Source organism: Sminthopsis crassicaudata, chromosome 4 (genome assembly GCF_048593235.1).
Source record: "Sminthopsis crassicaudata isolate SCR6 chromosome 4, ASM4859323v1, whole genome shotgun sequence".
NCBI classification, from domain to species: domain Eukaryota; kingdom Metazoa; phylum Chordata; class Mammalia; order Dasyuromorphia; family Dasyuridae; genus Sminthopsis; species Sminthopsis crassicaudata.
In genome coordinates this window covers 19,596,828-19,620,295 of record NC_133620.1, presented here as the reverse complement: position 1 = coordinate 19,620,295, position 23,468 = coordinate 19,596,828, and the positions used below count along the sequence as shown (strand labels likewise).

At 40.9% G+C, this 23,468-nt stretch overlaps 1 protein-coding gene across 4 annotated transcripts in view; it reads left to right on the top strand.

Annotated features, from left to right (window-relative positions):
* The window catches only part of PRKAA2 (protein kinase AMP-activated catalytic subunit alpha 2), a 65,098-nt gene that overhangs the window by 16,848 nt on the left and 24,782 nt on the right, over nt 1-23,468 (top strand). Inside the window, exons 2-5 of one of the 4 annotated variants that reach the window (XM_074265830.1) lie at nt 6,901-7,033; nt 9,313-9,454; nt 19,139-19,232; nt 20,069-20,213. In XM_074265830.1, coding sequence (XP_074121931.1) covers nt 19,173-19,232; nt 20,069-20,213 — 205 coding nt within the window. In that variant the 5' untranslated portion in view covers nt 6,901-7,033; nt 9,313-9,454; nt 19,139-19,172. Of the gene's footprint in view, nt 1-6,900; nt 7,034-8,090; nt 8,303-9,312; nt 9,455-18,597; nt 18,744-19,138; nt 19,233-20,068; nt 20,214-23,468 lie in introns of those variants that run through there. The other 3 variants (XM_074265831.1, XM_074265829.1, XM_074265832.1) reach the window with 3 other exon arrangements.

Here is a 23,468-nt window from a genome sequence, read left to right as displayed (position 1 = left end):
CTTCTTTCCCTCCTTCTGATGAGAAAGCCAGAAAAACGAAGCCAAGCAAAATAAGCCCCGAATTATCCACGTTCAAAAACAGGGTCTCCAGCTGCCCCTGGTGTCTGGGGCTCTTGAGGGGTCTTTGGGAATGAAGGCTGGCCATGCCATGGATCAGAGCCTTTCAGAGCTGTTTGTGCTTACCACAGTGCTGTATAAATGGTTCTGGCTTGGCCCACTTCCCCAGGATGCTTCCTCCATGTCATCCCAGACACAGTTCCCTTTAGCATCTCTTATAGCACAAGGCTAGAATGCCCATGTACCCTCTTTTGTGAGGGGGTTCTTTGTGGCCACAAAAAGAGCTGCTTTAATAGGTTTATGTAGATGGGGAACCTTCCCCTTTTTCTTTGATCTCTTTGGGAGTAGAGACCCCTCAGTGCCATCAGTGAGTCAAAGGAAACAGAGGTGAGTAATTTGGGGACCATAGAACCAGATGACTTTTCATAATGGCCCCCCTACCAGCCCCTGAATGTAGTCTCTCTCTATAAGCTCTGCGGTGTTTGTCATTTTCCTTTTTGGGCAATAGGAGAGAGAACTTCAGACTTGCTTTGATTTGCATTTCTCTAGTCATCTGTGATCTGAAACATTTTTCAGGTGATGGAGTGGATTTCTTCTTTTGAAAGCTACACGTGACCATAGAATGAATGGGGGTCCGAGCTGCCTTTAGATCCATGATTGTGTCCAGGCAGGTCTGGGGCCCTACACTCTTCCCTTCAGAACTTCCCGTTAGGACGGCCCAGTTCACAGGAGTGTGTGTGTGTGTGGAGAGGCGGAATACCAGGAAAATCTAGGTGCCAGTCCAGCCCCTGACATAAACTGGCCTCAGGACCGCGGACTTACCCTCTCCAGGGGACTCTCAGGCTCCTCTCAGGAGAGGCTGATCTCCATCTGAGAAGGGAGTCTCCCATAAGGATGAAAGCACGGCTTTAGGAGCAAGGAGGGGAAGGTAGCTCTTTATCCCTTGGGAAGGTATTTACATTTTAACAGGATCATGCTTGTTAATCCTTAATTGAATTTCTAGTTGGTAGAATATGTGGAATTTCAATTAGAGTTATAAAATGAACTGAATTTCTCAGTGTGTGGGCATTCCCACCTTGGGCTTTCTTAAGGTAGCTCCCCAAAGTGATTTCTGCTTTTGACCCCCCCTCCTTTTATGTCTAAATCAATAGTTTCCTTAAAATTTGCATTTTCCCCCTTTAATACCACCATTACCATGGCAACCAACGTGGCAACTCTGCCATCCAGGTCAGAAGGGCTCTGTGGTGGTGTGGACATTGTATAGGGCAGCCTTGTTCAGGAATTCAAAACATGAATAACCTCATAATGTAATTTCAAAAACAAAAATGAAAAATAAAACAAAGAACTGCACAGCCTACCCACCTCCATTCCACATGGAAGTTCTCATTGAGAGAAGAGTATTTGGGGGGGAGCAATAAAATTGGAGAAAGGTGATAGGTTACTTTCCCTCCTTTTGTTCAAATGAAATTTGCTTCCCCCTAACTTCCATCCACTGATTTTGATTTCCTTTACCAAGCTAAGCAAATCTAATGCTTCTTTGTGGCAATGTTACCATTATTTGAAGGAAGTTATCACGTCTCCTTTAAAACTTCTTGCCCAGTTCCTTTAGCCATCCCTCAGATGACATGGACAGAAGAGTAGTGGAAAGTTGACTAGGAATGTAGAGTATTGAGATGGACTTTATTACTTGGGAATCAGCCTTCTAGGCTCTGGTTTACTCTTTTGTTCCATGAATGAGAAGCTGGCTTGGCTTTTCATCTCATCATATATATAATACATGTATGTAATATACGTGTGTGTGTGTGTGTGTGTGTAAGAGAGAGAGAGAGACAGAGAGACAGAGAAACAGAGAGACAGAGAGAGAGAGACAGAGACAGAGAGACAGAGAGAGAGAGAGAGAAAAGAGAGAGAGAGAGACAGAGAGAGAGAGAGAGAGAGAGAAAAGAGAGAGAGAGAGAAAAGAGAGAGAGAGAGAGAGAAAGAAAGAAAGAAAAAAAGAAAGAAAGAAAATAACTAGGAGCTGCTACTTCTTCATTTCTTTTTATGTCGGCCCAAAGTTCCCTTGCCCACTTTTCTGTAAGATTTGTAGATATGGGGTCACTCATCTTATCAGAAAATTGAAATATCCCTTAGCCTCAGGTAATTTTTTTGCCCAAAATATTTTGTTTTCATTTAACTCTTTTGAGATAATTTTTGAGTCAAGAAGATAATTAAATTCACTCTATCAGATCACTGGAATGGTATTTTCAGAAATAATGAAATCCCATACATAGATGGCAGACAGAATTACAATTTCCCCCTATCCCAATTAATATTTAATGTGTCATAAACTTATAAAGAAAAATTCTTGTTTAGTCTTTAATAAAGGTATTAGTAGCAAATGTAATAGAAGTTATGCCATACCTGAGTTTCAGTTTTTATCTATTGCAAAAGATAATATTGGGTATGCAAAGTAGTGTTTTTATTTTGAAGTATGTGAACAACTTTATTTTTAGAATGGTGTTATTGAGGAAAGAATTTCAGGCAGTTCTTATCTCTGCTAATAATAGTGACCTTCCTCATCCCTAAAAGGGAACAGTGTTATTGCTCAGTTGTTTCTTACATTTATCATCACCAGCCTTATAGAAATTCAATAATATTTAATAGTGTCTTTATTTTTCACACTTTGCTAGATTATTTTAATTTGAAATGATCAAATTTTACTTTTTTACTTTCTTAATTTTGATTGCTACTGTTTTAAATTAAAAAGCTTTAGTTTTATGAGAATCAATTTCCCCCAAATTATATATATATATATATATATATATATTACACATTTACATACTTATTATGTATACATATATGCTTTTACACTTATGCACACTTTTAAAAGATTTATCTATATTCAAAATCCATAGTGGGAGATTAATTTCAAAATTGTCAAAGCTAGCCATATGGGTGTTATGGTGCAGTGCATATGCAGCTCCTCTTAACAAGCAGGAGGATCTGGATTCTAGTTGTACTTTCTACGTAGACTGGGAAGTCACTCAGAACTCTGGGTTTTCCAGGCAACATTCTGAGGAGCTCCCTATGATAATGAAATCACAAGTGTGGCCCAAAACAAACAAAAAAACCTCTTAAAAGATCCTGAAAGTGAGACTGGCTAAGCCAGTTTTCCATGGGTTATACCCATATTGCAGTGGCCTTCTAGTCAACTTTCACTTCTCAGTTCTCTTCCACCTCCAAACTATACCCAGCAGACAAAGGGGTTTTTCTAATGTTCCCCTCTTCCAGCTGCAGGAGCCTCCTGTGACCTCCAGGGTCAAGTATAAAATCTTGTGGTTGGCATTTCAAGCTCTTCAAGGCCCACCCATTTCTACCCTTCTGAGTCTTCCAGGACTGGAGTGCCCTCTGTGTTCCCTGGGATCCAGCCTCCTTCCTGCTTCGGGTATAGGAATCCCCTTCTCTGAAGCAGACTGGCAGAAGTGTGGGATGCTCTCCCTTCTTCCTATGTCCTCTTGCTTCCTTCAGGACTTGGCTCAGAGCCTGACTTTTGCTGGCTCTCGGCCCCTTCTTGCCCAGGTGTTTCCTTCCTGCCCGAGTGCTCCTTTCCTGCCCAGGTGCTCCCCTACACAGCATATATGTGGTTATTTAAATGTGAGCTCCTTGAAGGCAAGGAGGGGGTTTTCTCTTTTTCCTGTCCCCAAAGCTTAGCCCAGTGTCTGGCACATTGTAAGTGCTTGGTGAATATTCCTTGACTGATCAACATTAGCTTTTGTTGTGGCAGAGGACTCGCACCCATTTCTTGGTGCATCTTCCCCATGGTTTTTTGCTTTGAAAGAAGGAGAAAGCATAAGGGTCTGCTCCTGAGAAGGAAGAGGAGCCATACTTCCTGATCCCTCTGGCAGAGGAAGAAACGGACTCCCAGGTGAAGGCCCTCTACCTCCTTGCTTCCAGCAGAAGCTGGCACCCAAGCTGCAGGGCTGCCCTTTGGTGAGGAAAGCCTAGGGTGTAATGGCTTTGTTGGCAGCCAGAAACAGTGAGTCAGGGCTGGAGGTCTTTGGAGCTTGTGGCAGTGCAGCACAAACGCATTGGAGAAAGGGACAGACGGCCGGGTCAGCAAGGCTGACCTTCCGGAGCTGAAGTCTGGCCCAAGACACCCGCAGCGGGGTGACCAGCGGCCGGCTGGCTTCTCTGCAAGCTGACTCATAGATGCCCGCTTCTGTTTCATTATTCCTTCTGCTCCTCACCTCTCACCCACCCTAACGTCACATTTGTCATTCTGCGTGGTGTGTCCTGAGTAACGCCATTTGTTTAGCCGTGCCCCAGTTGATACATCCCTACCGCGCTTCCACATCTTTGCTGTTAGGGCTGCTGGAAATGATCCAGTGTCCCAGTGGCTTTCTTCCAAATGTTTGACTTGCCCAGAGTACATTCCCAATAGCAGGATCTCCTTTAATGGACCATAAATTCCTTATGGCAAGAAAGTCTTAGCAGGGTGGTGCAGGGGAAGGGCGCTGGCATTGGGATCGGAAGACCAGAGTTCAGATTCTGCCTTCATTACCTACTGATACTCATTAATGCATCACTTACCATGGGCAAGGCATCTGGACTTCTTTGCTACAATTTACCTGCTGTAAAATAGAGGCATTAGATTATAGAATCTCCAATGCTACTTATAGCTGTCAATCTATGATCATATATGTCTCTGGTCTCTGTATTCTCAACAGGTATTGTGGCAGCTCGTGTGTGATCCAGTCTTTTTTTTTTTTTTATATTTTAATAGTTTTTATTTACCAGATAGATGCATGGGTAATTTTACAGCATTGACAATTGCCAAACCTTTTGTTCTAATTTTTCCCCTCTTCCCCCCAGCTATTCCCTCAAGATGGCATTTTGACCAATACATGTTAAATATGTCAGAGTATAAATTAAATACAATATATGATACATGTCCAAACAGTTGTTTTGTTGTACAAAAAGAATCAGACTTTGAAATAGTGCACAATTGACCTGTGAAGGAAATCCAAAATGCAGGCGGACAAAATTAGAGGGATTGGGAATTCTACGTAGTGGTTCATAATCATCTCCCAGAGTTCCTTCGCTGGGTGTGGCTGGTTCAGTTCATTACTGCTCTATTGGAACTGATTTGGTTCATCTCATTGTTGGAGGGGCCACATCCATCAGAATTGATCATCATACAGTATTGTTGTTGGAGTATACAACGGTGATCCACTCTTAATAACGTGTAACGGTATGGATTATCTTTAAATTTAGTATGGAATGTGACCATATAAGAAATCATTTGAATTTTATTATACGTGTTTGTTAATTCTCCTCAGAGATACATTAGGTAAAAGAAGCTGATATAGACAAATACAAGAAAAATTTCAATGCTTTTGATAATACCTTTTGTTGATTTCTAATACTTAATTGGATATCAGTATACTTAACTATTTTCTTTTAAAAGTAAATTTATTTTTTTTAAGTTAAATTTTTTCATTTCAAATTCTCTTTCTTTCTGCTTCAGTTTATGTTCTTTGAAAAAGCAAGAAATATATCGATTATGCATGTGAAATCATGTAAAAATATTTTCATATTAACCATGTTGAGAAAAAAAAACCAAGACAAATAAAGTGAAAAAATGGCCTTTCAGCTATACTCATACTTCACCAGTTCTTTCTCTGGAAGTAGATAGCTTTTTTCATCATAAGGCCTTTGGAATTGTTTTGGATTGTTAAGGATCTTTAAATCTTTCAGAGTAGATCATCATACGATACTGCTGTTACTGGGTGCAGTGTACTCCTACATCTTTTCACTTCACTTTGTGTTATATTAAATCTTCCTTCCTAAGTTTTTTCTGAAATCATCCTGTTTGTTATTCCTCATAGCATAATAGTATCCTATCGTAACCATGTACTACAACTTGTTCAGCCATTTCCTAGTTGATAGGCCATTTTCTTTCCATTTCTAATTCTTTGTCACCACAAAATGAGCTACTGTAAATATTTTTATTTAGGTCCTTTCCCTTTTTCTGTGTTCCCTTTGGAGTATGGGCCCAAGTAGTGATAGAGTTGGTTTAAAGAATATCAAGGCTTATAAACAGTTTTATAACTGTTTGGGCACAGTTCCAAATTGTTTTCCATAATGGTCCGAGCAATTCACCACTCAATTAACAAACAGTGTATTAGTATTCCACATTTTTTTCTTAGTCCCCCCAAAATTTGTCTTTTTCTTTTATATTAATCAGTCTGATAGGCATAAGGTGGTACCTCAGAAAATCAATAGTGATTTAGAGAACTTTTTCAGATGGCTATGGATTGGATGGCTTTGATTTCTTCTCTTGAAAACTGCTTGTTCACATTCTTTGACCATTTATTAATTGGAAAATGACTTTTTTTAAAAAATAAATTTGATTCAGTTCCCTATATATTTGAGAAGTGAGGTCTTTATCCAAGAAGCTTAGTATTAACTCCCCAGTCTCCTATTTTCTTAATGATTTTGGCTGTATCAGTTTTGTTTTTGCAAAATCTTTTAAATTCAGTGTAATCATAATTATCCATTTTACTTTTCATGATACTCTCTGTCTCTTATTTGGTTATAAGTTGTGCTTGACTATTTCATAAGTCAATGATTTCTCTCTGCCAGTATTCCATAGGAAAAACTCCTTCATGTATAAAATATGAGCGGTCACTTTATTTTCTGGACAAAGATGTTTACTTTGTATTTTTTCATGAGGTTAATCTTTGGAAAACATTAACTTTAAAACAAATTGTAGCATTGATCCCCTTTTACAAATCCCTCGGATCCTTCCTAGTTATTTTGATGGCTGTGTAATCTTATTGATTACTTTTTTGTTTGCAGGTCACAGTTTGTCCTAATAGCAGGGAATTCAGAGGGCCCTCAGGATAGCAAGGCACTTTAGAAATAGTATCTCATTTGATCCTCACAGTAATCCTGGGAGGGAGTCACTCATGCTGCTGCCATCATATTACAGGTGAGAAAAGTGAAACAGACAGGTTAAGGGACTTGGCCACGGTCACACAGCTGGGAAGTGTCTGAGGCTGGACTCGAGCTCTGGTTGTCCTGTCGCCACACTTGGGGCTTTGGGGCTAACTCTCAGGGGAAGTGGGCTCGGGGTGTTCAGGGAGGATGAGTACCCTAGCGGGAGCTGCTCGTCCACCTTTGGGGTCCACTTGTCCCCGATCCCCCAGACCACCTTGGTGCATGGCTAAGGGGCAGGTCTCAGGCCTGTTGGTCTGCCCTGAGCATGTGGAGACGTCCCTCAGCTGAACAGGCCGGAGAGAGGATTCATCGCAGCAGCCATGGGAGTGACTGAGGCAGGGCGGTGGAGCGCCTTCAGTTGGTCATCCCGACGTTTGTCTCGCTCTGGACTTTGATGAGGCTGAAGAATGTCTCTGCCCCGCTACCCAGCACACCCCAGAGTCGACATCCCCGTTGTCTCTGGTTTTCTTCAAACATGAAGGATGAACAACTGCATTAGCGAGCGGGCCCTGGGGCCTGCAGTCCTCCAGCGCTGGAATGTGTGTAAAGGCGTTTCGAATTCTCTGTTGGGGACGGCTCTCTGTGAAATAAAAAACTCACAAAAATACGTGTGTACAAGGGCCTGCAGTGGGGAGAGAGGTCAGGGGGCCTCATCAAGAAGCTTTTACAGTAATTAGGGTTTGCACTAAGGTGATCACTGCTGATAAGGGGGTCAGATATGAGGGAGGTGGGGAAGGGAGCAAGATCTGGTGATTGATGGGATACTTGGGACAAGGGAGGGCGGGGAGAGGAGGACGCCAGGCTTCGAATGATTCAGAGGCGAACACGTAGTCAAAGAATCCTGTGGGCTTTCACACACGCCTGGGAGAAATGTTGGATAAGCCACAATGGCCTTCAATATCCATCTTTCCAGTCCTTCAAAAAGGCCGCATGGAGCTGCTGTAGCAAACAGAATTCCTTAGTTCAGATCCTAGAAGCTCCAAGCTGGTTATCGTCAGGGAGCCCAGACGACTTGTGACGTGCACGCTCAAGGGTCCACAACATATTAGTGTCTGAGGCAGGGCTGAAATTCAGGCTCTAAATCCAGCCTTTTGGTCCTGCCTGAATTCTGGCTCCTCCTTGAATGGCAGACCTACAGCTCCTTGCCCGGCCTCTGCTCCACGCTGCAGTAGGACCCTGCTCAGCTCACTTTCTTGAGCATGGTCTCTGGGCTAGTCCCAGCTCCCTTCTCTGCCTGGAGGCGAAAATGCAAACCCTTCAGGTGGGCACTTAAGATCTGACCCCTTATGCCTCTGCTGCCTTCTGGCAGCCACGTGGAGCCTCTGGCACCACAGTCCCCATGCTAGGAACCTCCCTGGAGGCCTCTTATTTTTCTGAAAGGCCTCCCTCAGATGGCCCGACTCTGAGCATCCTCCTTGACTCCCGGAGGCCATCAGTTCTCTTCCTCCTCATTTCTCCTGCTCTTCTCTGTGAACATCTTATATCCCTGAGTGAAATGCAAGCCTTTTGATGGCCAAGGTGGTTTTGTTTTCATCTGTATTCCTGGCACTCTGCAGATTGTCTGTGGGAAGGAGGGCTAGATTAATGATTTCATTGAGAGAGGGAGTTCTCTGATGGGGAAACTGTCTCTCAGTGTAGGATCAAAACCTTGTCAGGGCCACATTCTGGCACAGGGGATTTGATTTTTCTCTCCGTCTTAGAAAGTTGTTGGATATGATGTACCAATCCAGCTGGGGGTATCCTAACTGGGGCTTAACCCAGGGGCTCCTGACTTGGGGACACTTCCCTGTCCACTGCGTCCCATCAGCATCCTGGAGGGCCTTAGGAAAGTAAAGCCAAGGAGGGTGTGATGGAGGCGCCTGCTGAACGCCAGAAACTCATTCTAGTTTCTCCTTGCAAGAAGCAGCTCCTTGTTTGCTGTATTCAAAGCAAGAACTCAACAAGTTATTCTTTTGTTTTTTAAATAAATTTTATTTTTTTTCAATTAATAGACATTTGCTTTCTCTCCCTCCTCTCTTTCCTACTAAAAAACTGAAAAAACCAAAACCCGTGTAACAATTCTGTATGTAGCCAAGAAAACAAATTTCTTTATTGGCCACATTCCCAAAAGCCACCCGTCTTGTTGAATTATTATTCTATGAGGGGCGTGTGCAACATTGGAATGGAGCATGTACACATTGCCACAGCGGTTTTCAAAATAAGGCATAGAATAAATGGTTTGATTTTAATTCTAAGGACTACTCAAATGTCTTTCTTTTTGCTTTTGCTTAGTTGGAGAACACCAGTTGACAGGCCATAAAGTGGCTGTCAAAATCTTAAATAGACAGAAGATTCGGAGTTTGGATGTGGTTGGAAAAATCAAACGAGAGATTCAAAATCTAAAACTCTTCCGACATCCTCACATTATCAAACTGTAAGTACTTTTATGCCTGAAAGTCCAAGAGAGTACATTCTCTCGAAATGATTGCTGATTTATTTACCAATAATGGTATTTTTAGTATTGTGAAATTTTAATTTCGTTTTGATCAGATTGATATTTATCATTGTTTTCAATCATTTTTCAATCTTTGTTCTTCATCCCTTTTGGCTGGGAATTTAAAGCCGTCGTGCCCCGGGTGATTCTGTGCTCTAGCTCAGTATACACACGCAGGATGCCTCCTAGTCCTCAGACACCCTTCCCCATCATTATGACTTACTGGTCATTTATGCCTTTGTATTTCAGGTTCCCCTAATTAAATTTCCAGAGCTCACACATTCCCTGTTTCTTTATACTCCCAGAAGAAGGAAGGAAGGATGGTCCCTATGGCAGAATTTGAGTCTGTCCTTAGACTTAGGGGAAGGTGAGAGGCAGCGTAGTATAGTGTTACTTGGGGGGTCAGAAAGAAGGGTTCTTGGGTTCCCCCTCTGCACCCTTGCTTTCTAGGAGCCGTGTGACCCTGGGCAGCTCATTTTACCTTCAGATATTGCTAGGATTTCTTTTCTTTTCTTTCTTTCTTTCTTTCTTTCTTTCTTTCTTTCTTTCTTTCTTTCTTTCTTTCTTTCTTTCTTTCTTTCTTTCTTTCTTTCTTTCTTTCTTTCTTTCTTTCTTTCTTTCTTTCTTTCTTTCTTTCTTTCTTTCTTTCTTTCTTTCTTTCTTTCTTTCTTTCTTTCTTTCTTTCTTTCTTTCTTTCTTTCTTTCTTTCTTTCTTTCTTTCTTTCTTTCTTTCTTTCTTTCTTTCTTTCTTTCTTTCTTTCTTTCTTTCTTTCTTTCTTTCTTTCTTTCTTTCTTTCTTTCTTTCTTTCTTTCTTTCTTTCTTTCTTTTTTTTTTAAAGGAAATCTGTCTCACCTCCTCCCAGGGTGGTTATGAAGATGATGTATGATTAGATGATGAATGAAAAGCTCTTTGCAGACTCAAAGATGGTAGTTATTATGAAATCCTGGAAAACCTAAAATGACACATGGTTTAATATTGAGAAGAATTATAAGGTTTTAAGGACTAAGGATTGACTTTGTTTTTCATCGTAAGGACTGGATAAAGTTTTATGGATTAGAGTTAACATCCATCTATAAAGTGTGAATTGGAAAGTCAGAAAAAGGCCAAAAAGCTTCTGTCCTAGAGGAGCCCACATTCTAGAGGGGACACAACATGGAAATGATGGGATTCATGCAAAATATATACCAAGCGGATAGAGGTTACAGCTTCTCAGAGGGAAGGCACAGGCAGCTGGGGAATAGGAAGAAGCCTCTTATGGACAGGGGCATTTGAGCTGAATCTTGAAGAAGTCATGGAGACGACGAGATAGGTGGGGAAGGACCCGATTCAAGGCATAGGGCACAGCCAGGGCAAAGGCGTGGAGGTGGGAGATAAATATGTGGCAAATGTGTGGAGCAGAGTAAAGGGAAAGTAAGAGGGAGCAAGTGAGGGAGAGTTTTAAGTGCTGAACAGAGGACTTACTATTTGATCCCAGAAGGAATATGGAGCAACTGCAGTTTATTTCATGGGAAATGGGGGAAGAAATGGATAGTGAAGACACTTTAACTGTAGCTAAGGGCCAGAACAGTTCAGATTGGTGCAATTTGGAGCTTTTACTTCTAAGGAGGAGTGGCCTAGTGCTGGCTGGAGGGGATGAGGCGGTGAGGGTCAGGAAACTTTCCGACAGCAGTCCGGGAATGGGCTTCAGAGTCTCTGTGATGGGAGAGAGTATTAGGGAACAGGAGCAGTTACCTCCAGAAGGGAGTCCAGGCAAAGTTTCGGGGGTTAGAAGGGGCCCATGGTGGGCCACATTGCTAGACTGTGCGAGGTCACGCCGGCTTGGGATGTGTCCTGGGGTTCCCTGGGAGGCCCCAGACACAGAGGTGGACAGTCCTGGCCCAAGAGAGTTGTCTGGAGACATCTTCAGTGTTAGTTAAAGCTTTAGGAATTAGATTGAAACCCTCATAATTCAGGGAATGGAAGAATTGACAGGCGGAATGGTGGGATCCTTACGAACCTCGGCCTAAGACTCTGCACTTAACATTTGGACAACCCAGAGCTGGACGACTCTTTCCCTGAACCTGGGCCCGGCTCCGAGTCTCAGGCTGGACCTTCTCCGAACTCTCTACCCTGCTCTCTGGCAGTCCTTGGTGGAGCTTCTGACCAGGCTGCTCCACGGGGAGGAGGCGCGCTCCCCAGGACTCTCTCATTTGCTCATTGCCTCACCACTTCCGTCCAGGGAACCAAGTAGATGAAGAAGAGAAAAACGGGAAAATAAAGTTTGAATATCAGAGAAAATGTGCTCAGACAGAAGCAATCCCCTAGGACAGGGGCAGGGATTTGGTTCTCTTGTCCTCTCATCGTCTCTGTGACCACTTTAATGCTTTGGCCGCTGCCTGAATCTGTGTGTAGGTCAGCATGTTTCCCAGAATGCAGATGGGCAGGAAAACAGTTCTCATATTACTGTTATTGAGTAGATTGGATTCTCCCCACTGATCTTCAAGGCCCTTGACTCTGGTGACACTCTCCCCTGCAGCCTGCACACCACCTCTTCCCCCTACAGGCATTGTGGCATTCTCCCTCCTCTTGCTTCTCCTCTTGATCTTTTGAATTCTTATCCACCTTCTGAAATCCAACTCAAGTTCTACCTGTCCAAATCCCTTCCTCCCTAGGATACTTCCTACTCTCCCTCCCTTCCCTTTGTTCTACTCACCTATCAACTCTTAAAATAAGTCGCTGATGCATTCATTATATCTTAATAATAACCACCACTATAGGGATCTATGAAAAATGGTCTTTTGAATTGTTACCCACCTTCTGAAATTCAACTCAATTTCTACTTTTCCCTTGTTGGGGAATGGCCACCTGACTGGTCTCCCTGCCTCTCATCTCTTTACATATCTATCCCTCTTCCATGTAGCTGACAAATAAATTGTCTGCTTTTAAATTTTAAATTCGTTATTTTAAATATTTAATAAAAGAGTCCTAAGTGCTCTCTCTCCTTTTGGCCTCTCCCTTACCCACTGAGAAGGCAAACAATCTATTCCTTAGATGTGTGAAATCATGCATTTCCCTATTAGCCATGTTGCCCCCCCAAAGCAAGAAAAATAAAGTAAAAAATGTATTTCCAATGTGTACTGTGCGTTCATCAGTTCTCTCTGGAGGTGGTTAGCATTTTTCTTCATGGTTCTTCGGAACCGTCTTGCTCGTCGTCATTCTTGGAGCAGCGAAGTCATTCAGCATTAGAACATTGTTCTTCTTGAGTACAATGTTCTTGTTCTGTTCATCAAGGGATTTTCTTGAAGCCCGGGTCTGTGTTACTCCCCTACTGCATAAACTCCACTGGCTCCTCATTGCCTCCTCTCGTTCCAGGCTCACTGGTCACTCCTTGGTCCAGCCACATGGGTTTTTCTCTTTGTTCCTTGCCCTCGTCCCCACGCCTTCCTCACTTGTCTCAGAATTTGCTCCATCGAGGTCTAACCCAAGCACTTCTTGGAGCCCTTCCCCAGTTCCTGTCCCCCCTACATTCTTACTGGAGGCAACCCCCCCCAAATCCACTTCCGTTCCAACCATCCTCTGTAGACCTTGTTAATTGTCAGGGGGTTCAACTTTCCCTTTCACGCAAATGGCTTTTTGCAGAACAAGACTATTACGGCTGTCATCTTAAGGTTCTAAACAAAACAAAAATGCAACCCAATTGCCATTACACATGTTACTGGTTTTGTTTTCAAATTGTTTCTGTATGAGGAATTATCTTGAATCCCTTCTTTTCGTTTTTAGCCTGTCTGGATTTAAAGTCATTTGTTATTATTTTTACCCAGAGATGTTATGGGCCATACTCAGAATTGCTCAGAAAATCCCTGGCTTTGATTTTTTAAGCTGCTGGCTCTAGGGCCTGGGCTTAATCCATTTAGCCACATTGCCTCTTCTATTTCAGGGAGGAATTAGGAGAGAAAAGACTCCGACAGTAAGCACTGGATCAGGCTTGTTGGTGAGCGTCCTGTCATCCTCACGTCTGAGGGAGCTAGAGCCGATTCTTGGAGGAGCTTGTTTTGTGTAGCCTTGCACAATGGCCTCCTGGTTACAAAATGAGCCTTTACAGTTAGCAGGAAAGATGTAAACCTTAGGATGATGTGGTCTTTGCGGCTTCTCTGGAGATGTGCTCTGTAAAAATCCTTAAATCACAGACCCAGAGGGAACAACAGACAGAAAAAAACCAACATGACATTTGAGGATAGAGGGAACCCCAAAGTTGGGGTGCTCAGTCACAGAAAAGGACTGGCCGCTGACTGGGAGATGGAGGGGAGAGGGAAGGCTGAGCGGGAGGGAAGGAAGCCAGGGATGAGGCTGGGCAGCAGTGACTGGGGCTGAGAGTACCTCCCCCCCCAGCTAGCCCAAGGCTCCACGCTTTTCCCTGGGCCTAGCTTAGAGCATTTGTACTCCACACCAGCCAGACTTCCATTGGCTACCTTTGTTCAGATCTTCCCCAGTTGTCAGAGGAGGACCTCTGTTCTGCCCCAAGTCTTATTTGTTTTTATTGCTGTTCGGTAGCCCCATTTGGTCCTGTTTATAGTAGAGATCTGGAGAACTAGGAGTTTTCTGCCCTTCTCTGCCATCTTGACCAACTCCACTCATTTGGAATTATGTTAAGACTTGGTCCAGCTCCAGCCCAACCTCCCATAGTCTCTGCATCTCTAACAGTTTTCTAACAATAGTTAACAAGGACCTTGAGGCAATTTCAATGTCTCCAGCTGTTAGAAAACACTTCTTTATTTTTACTGTACTCCATAGGACATAATCTGAACAGTCCAACTGCTCTGGATTTCACAAAGAGTTTGTTATTGTTGTTTTTTTGAGTTTTGTTCTTGAAGAGGACCGTAAGAGCAGGGAGGTGATGCCGTGACATGCAAGTGAATTGGATTTCAGGGAAGGGAGGCTGTGCAAGGTCACCTGTCTCACTTTCCCCTTCAGAGCCATGTGGGTTTAATGGCCAGATATAGATCAGGAGGATTGGAGATGACCTTGGATGCAATGGGAAACCTTGGCCTTTTTTTTTTCCTAAAGAATTGACAAGGTCACCACAAAGAATGTTTTTAATTGGTTATAATGGCAGAAATATTTCGATACTATTTATGTAGTTATCTGTATTGAATAATTTGAATAATTTTCTATGATGGTCTCCAGTTTGAGGAAGAGTAGTAATAGTAGAAGCAGCAGCAGCAGCAGCAGCCCTAGTATTGTAGTAGCAAATAGCTACCAATTAATATCTTATCTTATTTTATTTTTATAACTAGGTAAGTACCATTTCTCTCCCCATTTTACAGATGAGGAAACTAAGGTAGGTATTAGAGCAACTCTATACTGCTGGTATAGTCTTTCTCATTATCCTTGGATTTCTGGGTGACCTCTTTGTTTAGTTTTGAGGTAGAAGAATTCATCAATTGTAGTTTCATATTGGGTTTTTTGGTTATCATTTGGTTTGGAGTAATAAAGCAGGACCTGGGCAGTCGACCTTCCATTGGGCATCATGGTCTGGAGTTGCCCTAATTGACTCTTACCTCATTCTCCAGGTGCTCAACCTCTCCTCTCCTTAACCTCCAAACTGTCCTCCCCACCCCCTGTCCATCAGAAGATCTCGCCTCCTACGTCACTGAGAAAACAGTTGCCATGGTCTGTGAGCTCCCTGTCCTTCCCTATTCCATCATGTCAGGACGCCCTGTTATCGTTGTCCATTTTCTCTTCCTTTACTCCAGTTTCTGGTGAACAGATGACCATTCTTCATGCCAAGCCTAATTCCTCCTCCATTTTCCTCCAGCGAGCCCCTTCCACAATCATTGCATTGCTTTAATTCTTCGTTTTTGTGTGTCTCCTGGCTCCTTCCCATCTGCCTATCAACATATCCAAGATAAAAATTTTAATTAATTTTTTTACAAGGGAGACAACAATAACATATAGAGAAAAGATTCTTACTAGGAACACAAGGATTATTCAACATTAGTGAAACATTTTATCTATTGAATGATGTTAACAAGAAAGATAACAAAAAACTATGGGATTAATTCGACAGTTGTAGAACAAAGCTTTTGATAAGATAACAACACTTATTTATGTTAAAAATTCCTCAAGGAAAAGCGGAGGAGGACTCTTCTTTAGCATTAAAAGTTTATATTTTTAACCCTAAGTTATTGCCATGAAGGAACACTAAAAATATGCTTATTACATACCAGGGTGGAGCAAGGCTGCTCCTCCCTTACCCCCTCCTTTGATATTTGGTAAGATTCCAGAACTGTTAGCTAGAACAATATGCAGAGAGAATAAAATCAAAGATCTAAATGTTTTCAAAATTGGAAAGAAAATTATCCACATGTGCCGTTGAAATAATGGCATAATCAGAACCCCAGAGAATCATCAGAGAAAGTAACAGGAATGATTATTAACTTTAGCAAGGTAATAGGATACTGTTTTGTTGTTCAGTCTTGTCTAATTCTTTAGAATGCCTATTTAGGATTTTCTTTGGCAAAGATACTGGAAGGATTTGCCCTTTCTTTCTCCAGCTCATTTTACAGATGAGGAAACTGAGGCAAACAGGTTAAGTGGCTTGCCCAAGGTCACACAACTAGGAAGTGTCTGAGGCTGGATTTGAACTCGGGAAGAGGAGTGCTCCTGACTTCAGGCCCAGAGCTCTGTACACTATGGCACCCCAAGCTGCCCCTAGTAAGATAATCCATAAAAATGGTCAACTTTTAAAATACTGCTATTCAAAACCTTGAAAGAAATAAAGCATTCCGTCTCAAATAACTACAAAATGCACAAAATATCTGGAGGTAATCTACAAATATAACATTTATAAAATATAACTGTAGAACATTCTTTATAGAACTAGAAAGAAACAAATAATGAGAGAGATTCACTGCTCAGGACTGAATGTTGCCAATATTTGAAAAATGATATGATTTACATGAATTTATAAGTTTAAGGCCTGCTGGAGGCGTGGTGGCGAGGGAGGGACTTTTTAGAAGTAAAATTCATTGAGAAGAAGGAAAACCTCAGAGTCTCAAGGGAAATAAGGAGAAGTTGGAGAGGCAACATTACAAAGCATTACCACCCCCCAAGTGTGCTGTCAAGTGGGATTCTCTAAAACTCTTAACTGATTAAGAGAACTGAAAAATAGTGGGACAGACTGACAAATCAAGAATTGGAAGCAATCGAAAACAGGAGGCTCTTGTTGGATAAATCTGAGACTCTAAGTGACTCAGTAGGGCAGGGACTTGTGATATCTTTGATAGAGGGAAGACCCAGGTGAGAAAACATGGGCCGTCACTGCAGGTGGGCTCCTCCAGGACCTAATGGTTATGGAATCACTAAAAGATCTGAAATATTAAGTGACTCACTCAGGGTCACGCAGCCAGGATGTTCCAGAAGAACACAGATCTTCTCGACTTCAAGGCCAGATTTGGAAAAGATCTCTTGGAAAAACTGGAAAACAATTTGGGAGAAATTAATTTAAGCTCAACTCTAGTGATCTTGCACCAACTACTCAAAACTGATACATACACAGCCTAAATATGAAAGAATTAATGAGTTTGAATTCCAGTATATTTCACAATTGGAGAGAGAGATCTTCCCTAAATAAGGGATGGGCAAGATCAAAACAAAGTTTGACTATAAAATTACACAGGTTTTGTATGATTAAGATGAGGGAAGACACAATGTAAGTGATAGGATAGGAAAATATTTGCTCCTAATATCAATGAAAAAACAGAACCTCGAGAGGTTATTATATGATTATGGATTTAGACCTGGCGAGGACCTTCAAAAGTCATTGAGATCGTGCCTTTCGTTTTCTAGCTCAGGAATTGAAGGATAGAAAGGTTAAAAAATATTTTATCTTCCCCATTTCAGAAGTATTTATTTAAGGCCTTTTGTTTGCATTGTGCGATCATGTTCACTAATAGAAAAGTTTGGCATAACTTCCAGAATATGGCATTTTTGATATTGTAGCTTTGATGCTTTATGTATTTTGATTTATTTCTATATTGACTCTCCCTGTGACATTGTGATGTGTTGAGGTAAAGGGTTAGTGTGTGTGTGTGTGTGTGTGTGTGTGTGTGTGTGTGTACTTTGCTATCTTTGTGATTAATTTTTATGGCATTATGTGTAATGTACCGGATCATAGTAATCCGTTTATCAGTGATGAAATAACAGAAATAACAGCTGGTGTTTTAACAGTGTCTAACAGTGTTCTGAGCTCATTCACTGGTTGATCTTCACAGATGCTCAGGGGGTGAGTTGCAGAGATTTTAGTTTACAGAAGGGGAAACTGAGGAACACAGAAATTGTGATTTCTGACTGTAACTCAGATCTTTTGAATACAAATCTTCCCCCCCCCCACTCGCCCAGACTGTATCTGAAGAACATGACCTGGTTTTAAAATGTGTGGATGCACATATAAGCGTTCGTTACTATTGGCAGGCCAGAATGCCTTTATGATCTGCATGCCCATTGCTCAGGTCTGCAAGGGACGAGTCCTGGAGAAAAGCCCCGTGCTCCCAGCTTCTTCCCTGTTCAAGGGGCAGCAGGGCTGCAGGTGGGCGCTTCCATCCAGCAGGGCCTTCGGCATCCATTCTGTCCTTGTGGACTAGCAGGAAGGTGGGAGCGAGGACTGGAACCCAGCCATCCCATGGTTCCTGGAACAATGATGGGAGGATTGGTCCCTGTCCTGACTCTTTGGTGGGTGCCCTGAGGGGGCCATGGAACATGGCCCTTGTCACATTCTGAGGAACCACATGTTGGAGGAGGACCGAGCTGAATTTTGTAGGCTAGAATTGGCCTAGATCCAAAAGGACGGAATCCGAAAGGGACGAGTACAAAGTCACGCTGGGAAGAACCAGCACAGGACCCGTGGCCTTGGGGAGGGATCAGGTGGTGGAGCTCAATGGGGATGAGGGCCTGAGAGAGCCGAGTTCACACCTTGTCTCAAACCCATCGGTGAGCTCACTGACCCCCCCACCCTCCCAGACTCAGTGACTCAGGCTGACGGACATCCCAGGTGGGGCCTCTGATGTCAGGCGGGCCCATCCACCAAGAGGGGGGGAGCTGCACATCAGGGAGTTCGTTTCCTCATGGGACTTGGAAGCGGATTCTCTCCAGAGCCATGACAGAGCAGCCATGCTTCCACTAGACATTCAGCTCAGTGTACAGCTGGAGCTAGCCATCGTGTGGGAGCCCGGGAGCAGGGATTTCTTACAGGTTTTATTTGTGCTGGGGGCTTCTGAGCTTTTTTCCCTCTCTTGCCCCCTTGGGGTGAGGAAAGTACTTTGTGAACCACTGAATATCACAGATAAAGGAGCTGAGGCTTTAAAGCAAAAGGGGGAGGAACAGTCTTGTCTCTTAGCAAAAGACCTTGTTTTTTGAAATAATTTGAAGGTTTATTGGTTGTTTTTTTGCGGTTTTAAAAATATTCATTAAAAAAACTTTTTTTTTGGAAATGTTCTGGTGAAGTTGGCCGAGGTATAATCTAATGTATACAATGATTGTGTCTTAAAATATTTTAGTCTCTTATACTACTAGGTCAGGCTATTACTGTTTAAAGTCATTTTTTTCCTATAAACCAAAATTTTCTAAATTTGCATTTTCTTTTAAAGATACCAAGTCATCAGCACCCCAACTGATTTTTTTATGGTAATGGAATATGTGTCTGGTGGTGAATTATTTGACTACATCTGTAAACATGGACGGGTGAGTGACATGATACATTAGGCTGAAGAAGACAAGGATGTTGGTGGACAGGTGTGTGTGTATGTGTGTGTGTGTGTGTGTGTGTGTGTGTGTGTGTGTGTGTGTGTGTTTAAAGGATTCTTGTAATGTTAAGGAGTTTTTAATTTTAACTATTTGATCCCATATTGAAGAAATTAAAATTATCTTAAAGTAATCACCACATATCAATATTCTTTTCATGTGTGATACAAACTTAAGTAATTGTCTTTAAGCAAACATGGTAAATTTTAGAAATGTAGGAATTATTCCTTAGAAAGGACTTTTTTTCTTTTCTTTTTTTCCCCTTAAGTTTTAAAGATTTACATAATTTATGAAACAATGCAAAGATTTTTTTGGGGGAAAGGAATTTCACATCACAGCATGTACTATAGACTATCCATTTCAATATCCATAATTGGGCACAAATGCCTGGGTGAGTATACCTTTTCAGATCAGGCTCTTTCATCTAGTTCCCAGCCTTCTCCAGGCACTTGGGAATAAAAATCGTCTTTGCATCAAGATATATCAGCCACTTTTCATGTTTTGCTAACAGGAAGGTTGTTCTTCTTGTTCTTGTTGTTTTGAAGAGAGCAGAATTCTGATAAATTTTAATAAATTTATATAATAATTTAATATTATAATATTATTTATAATTAAATATAATTTATAATTATAATAATATAATATAATTTATATTATAAATATATAATAAATTTAGCATAAGATACGTTCTAAAGTCACTTTTCTTGCTGAGTAGGTAAATATAAGTAAATATAAAAATAAGTCTGTCTTACTGTCACTTCTTTTGTTTCTGGCAGGTTGAAGAGACAGAGGCTAGAAGACTCTTTCAGCAGATTCTTTCTGCTGTGGATTATTGTCACAGACACATGGTTGTTCACCGAGACCTGAAACCCGAGAATGTGCTGCTGGATGCCCACATGAATGCCAAGATTGCCGACTTTGGTATGTGACTCCCACAGGGCGCCAGAAATGTGAAAGCACTGCTGATGTTCGGGGGAGCGGGCCAATGTGAGGACGGTTCTCCTTCCACCCCAGGCTTGGCAGGCGCTGTGGGCCTGGGGTGTGGGGGGCTTTGCTAAGTGTAATCTTCAGAAATGTGCATGTTTTACTGTGATGTTCTCTAAATTGTAATCGTTCTCTGGGAGGAGGTTTCTTGTCTCAAGTTCTGGCCCATAACATCTGTAAGATTCCCAACATTATACTCTCCTGACACACAAGATTAGTTAAGTTGTATCTAGGGAATGTAAAATAAAAGACCACCATGTAGTAAAAATTACTTTGAAATTTTAGGGCTACTCAAAAAAGTATTAAAAATTAATAGGAAAATAAATAACAATCCCTAAACATTGTTGGGTCAAAAATAGATCACAGATTGATAGTTTCCTTAATGATAATAACAATAACAAGGCAATTTAATGCATTTTTAGGATATGGCCAAAATCGTTTTTAGGGGAAAATTTATCTCTAAATGCTTTTATTAAAAAAGATAAAGGAAGAAAGAACAGATTAATGAATTGGGAATGCAATTAAAAAATATTGCAATCAATGAAAAAATTCCCAAGTAAATACCAAATTGTAAATTCTATTTTTTTTTTTTTTTTTTTTTTTTTTTTAGGCTGGGGTTAAGTGACTTGCCCAGGGTCACACAGCTAGGAAGTGTTAAGTGTCTGAGATCAAATTTGAACTCCAGTCCTCCTGAATTCAAGGCTGGTGCTCCATCCACTGCGCCACCTAGCTGCCCCCAAATTGTAAATTCTAAAAATAAAAAAGGAATTAATAAAATTTAAAAAAATCAATGAAACTAAGCTTTTTTTTGAAAAAAATATAATTTGACAAAAAGAAGAGGAAAAGAAAAGTTACCCATATCAAAACTGAAAAAAGGGAACTCATAATAAATGAAAAAGAAATAAAGGATATTATTAGAAAATGTTTTGCACAACTTTGTTTCTATGAGACTGCCAATTTTAAATAAAATAAAAGAATATCTTAAAAATATAAAATACCTAGATTAACAAGACAAGAAATAGAAAATTTAAATAGTTCATTTTCATAAGTACAAATTAAAGAAGACATAAATGCATTTTCAAAGGGGGGAAAACGTAGGACTAGATACATTCACAGGTGGTCTACCAAACATCCAATTAAAATTGCTTTATTACAAAAACTATTTGCAAAAATTATCAAAAGAAGTGATCCTAACAAGTTCCTTCTTTAATATTGACATGGTCTTGAATCTAAACCAGGGAGCGTGAAAGAAAGAAAAAAAAAAAAAGAAAATTGTTGACCAAATAACCCTAAAGAACATTAATACAAACATTAAAAATATTAGCAAAGATTTACTACATGATAAAAACTGCTGAGAAAACTGGGAGAAATATGGAACAAATTAGATTTAGATCAGCACCTCATTTATACCTAAATAAACTCCACATGGATATGTGACCTAAATATGAAAAATCTAAATATAACATAGATAAATGAGTGCCAGGCATTAGGCCAAATATATTACAAATATTATCTCATTTAGTGAGCACAGGAACCTGGGGGGGGTAGATACTATCATTATCTCCATTCTAAAGTTGTGGAAACTGAAGCAGAGGGAGGTTATGACTTACCTAGTGTCACCCAGCTAAAAGTATCTGAGTCTAGATTTAAAATCAGATCTTTCTGACTTCAGAACTTATACTTTATCCACTGCATTACCTTTGTAGTTTGAGGGAGGAAAAAAATTAGAAACTAAAGGGATGGCCATTAATTGTGGAACGGTTGAATAACTTGAGATGAATGTGAGGGAACACTATTGTACTATAAGAAATGGGGAAATAGATGTTTCCAGATTCACGAAAAGATTTATTTGAACTGATGCAGAGGGAAATGAGCAGAACCAGATCAGTTTATAATATAGCATCCATGTTAGAAAAATGAACACTTCCAAGGACTATTAGAAATCAATGAAGATTCAAATGGGGCATTCAGGAGAACAATTTCTATATGAGCAACAATATTGTAAAGACAAAGAAATTCGAAAGCTGTAAGAGCTATGATCCATACAATGACTCTTCATTATTCCATGGAGGTTCATATAAATTATAACTGAAGCTCATGATATTTGAGAAATAATTTATTTGAAATCATTTCATTGTGAAAAGTAAAATAGCATTTCAAAGCCCCATGGATTTTGGCATTCCATTTGTCTTTTGATGAGATTTTGCTTTTCTCATCTCTGTCTTGAAATGCAGTATTAATAAATGGCTTCCACTGATTTGAAAATGCCCATAACCATTTTTAACCTATTTTAAAAAATAGGATGAATGACACATGGAATGGAAATATATTCCTGACAGATCTAAAGCTGTTAATGATATTTATTTATTTATTTATTTTTAATCAAAGCATTTTATTTTCAAACCATTTGCATGGATAATTTTTCAACATTGACTCTTGCAAAATCTTGTGTTCTAAATTTTCCCCTCCTTCCTCCCCGTTTCCTCCCCTAGATGGCAAGTAATTATATATATATTTATATGTATGTATTTATACAAATATCTTGCTGCATAAGAAAAACCAGATCAAAAAGGAAAAAAAAAACATGAGAAAGAAAACAAAATGCAAGCAAACAACAGAAAGAGTGAGACTGCTATGTTGTGGTCCACACTCAGTACCCACAGTCCTCTCTCTGGGGGCAGATGGCTCTCTTCATCATGAGATCATTAAAACTGGCCTGAATCATTATCTCATTGTTGAAGAGAGCCACGTCCATTAGAATTGATCGCAACATAATCTTGCTCTTGCCGTGTACAATGATCTCCTGGTTCTTCTCACTTCACTCAGTATCAGTTCATGTCAGTCTCTCCAGGCCTCTCTGAAATCATCCTGCTGATTGTTCCTTACAGAACAATAATATTCCATAACATTCATATACCATCACTTATTCGGCCATTCCCCAGCTGATGGGCATCCACTCAGTTTCCAGTTTCTGGCCACTACAAGAGGGCTGCCACAAACATTCTGCACATACAGGTCCCTTTCCATCCTTTAAGATCTCTTTGGGATAGAGGCCCAATAGAAACACTGACGGATCAAAGTATATAGACAGTTTGATAACTTTTTGAGCACAGTTCTAAATTGCTCTCCAGAATGGCTGGATTTGTTCACAGTTCCACGAACAATGTATCAGTGTCCCAGTTTTCCCACATC